The sequence below is a fragment of the Gigantopelta aegis genome, chromosome 15 (genome assembly GCF_016097555.1).
Source record: "Gigantopelta aegis isolate Gae_Host chromosome 15, Gae_host_genome, whole genome shotgun sequence".
Classification (NCBI taxonomy): domain Eukaryota; kingdom Metazoa; phylum Mollusca; class Gastropoda; order Neomphalida; family Peltospiridae; genus Gigantopelta; species Gigantopelta aegis.
In genome coordinates, this window is record NC_054713.1 from 20,637,551 (window position 1) to 20,639,367 (window position 1,817).

At 38.5% G+C, this 1,817-nt stretch overlaps 1 protein-coding gene across 1 annotated transcript in view; it reads right to left on the reverse strand.

Annotated features, from left to right (window-relative positions):
* Positions 1–1,190: 1,190 nt before the first annotated feature.
* The window catches only part of LOC121390573 (G-protein coupled receptor dmsr-1-like), a 75,957-nt gene continuing 75,330 nt past the window's right edge, over positions 1,191–1,817 (reverse strand). Inside the window, exon 2 of the mRNA XM_041522420.1 lies at positions 1,191–1,817. This exon is cut by the window's right edge and continues 825 nt beyond it. Coding sequence (XP_041378354.1) covers positions 1,508–1,817 — 310 coding nt within the window. The 3' untranslated portion in view covers positions 1,191–1,507.

Genomic DNA, 1,817 nt, shown 5'->3' on the forward strand with positions numbered 1-1,817 from the left:
AAAAAACAACAACGTAGAAACTCACAAACTATTAGCGTATCCAAAGAAGATAATGTACAAAGGATACTGATATGCATGGTAACATAACAAATGTGTACACTCCTCCACTTAGCAAGGCACCCAAGACACACCACGACAAATGGTAACGACATTTATGAAAATCACGAAGAGGCGCTTTTTAAGTACCGTAATAGACCATAATACTTTGTTTATATCATTCACGAACATTCACAATGCAAGTTAAACAGACGCCGCATCCTTCTTTCTCGTTATGTAATGAACCACGATGGAGTAAAACAAATGTATTAGATCTGACATGAGCCATAGCGAGGACTGTTTTGCTTTGATCTCAAGGACAGTATGTGATGTCTTTACAGTTTCACGTATTAATCGACTCTTCTTGTTTACTATTTTTTGTGTATTGGTATTAATGAAAAAAGAATATTCAAATTTTATTTCAACCTATGCTAATTCTAGGATCAGATTACCAACTGTCACGACGAAGTTGGCCAACTCTCTGATCTCGTGACTGCAACTGTCCAGCTGCCAGTCCGTGAGCTCTCATAACTGGATTCTCGTCGTATACAACTCCTACGACCGATTAGAAAAATCACAACGCAACTGTCGAATTGGCCACCTTTCTGCTGTCACAACTTCTACGAATGTCCAGTTGGCAGTCTGAGCGCTCTCACAACTGGATTCTCGTCGTATACAACTCGTACTTGTTAATTTGAGCGCACCAGTCTTAAGTCGGGATTGGGGCAAATTACAAAGCACCTGTCAAGTTGGCCAACTCCATCGTGGCAGTTGATAGTCTAACCCTAACATTAGTCTTCATGTCTTTAAGCTAATGATGGTCTAATTTTGTTTCTATAGTTTATTATCCACGTGGTTCAACATAACCGAGTTAATAATAAGTATACGAAGCACACGTTTAATAACAAGTGTGGTGACGTAATTTTGGAAAGCGACGTCATAACATGACGTTGTTTTCTCCAGTCCTAGTTCAGACTTTGCACGTGAAATATGACGTCATTTCATCGTCTCCTTCTAGTTGTGATTGAAACATTTTGAAACGGTCCTTGTTATTCATAAAAAATAACAAAAATAACATGGATAATAAAGAAATTATTACACTCGAGTGTGTGTCATACTGATTTTACGAAACTCGTGTCAGAATTTATGTATTAGCCTCGCTCTCGCTCGGGCAATACAAGAATCTTGACACTCATTTCGTAAAATCAGTACGACAGACAAGCTCGTATAATAATCTCTATTTACGAAAAAAAATTCTTGACCAAAGGCTTCACATTTTGTAATCAGACCTGGTGTCTTTCATCGTCTGTAATGGCCGGGGGAAAAAAAGTATCATACGCTGTTATGCAACTTCATAATCCTTGTGGGGTTTGTTTGTGTGGGTTTTTTTTTTTTTTTTGGTATTCCTTTACAGATATTACGAATCATTTCAGCGTAGTATTTGGGTGTGTTTTTTTAGTTTTACTTTTTATCACACTTGGTTATTGTTGCTCTGTGAATCCGACTTTTCCCGAATGGCACTTAAGGTGTATCCATTCTCGACCGGTTTAACGTGTTTACACTGAAAGTACTGATTGATGAAGGTCTGACGAAACTTCGTGCTCATCGAACAATAAAGAATGAAATTCACCGCGTTGTTAATCAAGGCCACTATATCCATAACATCGCCCAAAGGGAGATAAACCGTGTCGAAGAAATACTTCTTCGTCGCGCTGAGAACAATTAAGACACCCTGGGGCAATTCTGTTACCAAGAACAGCAGAATCACCGAAATCAGCATT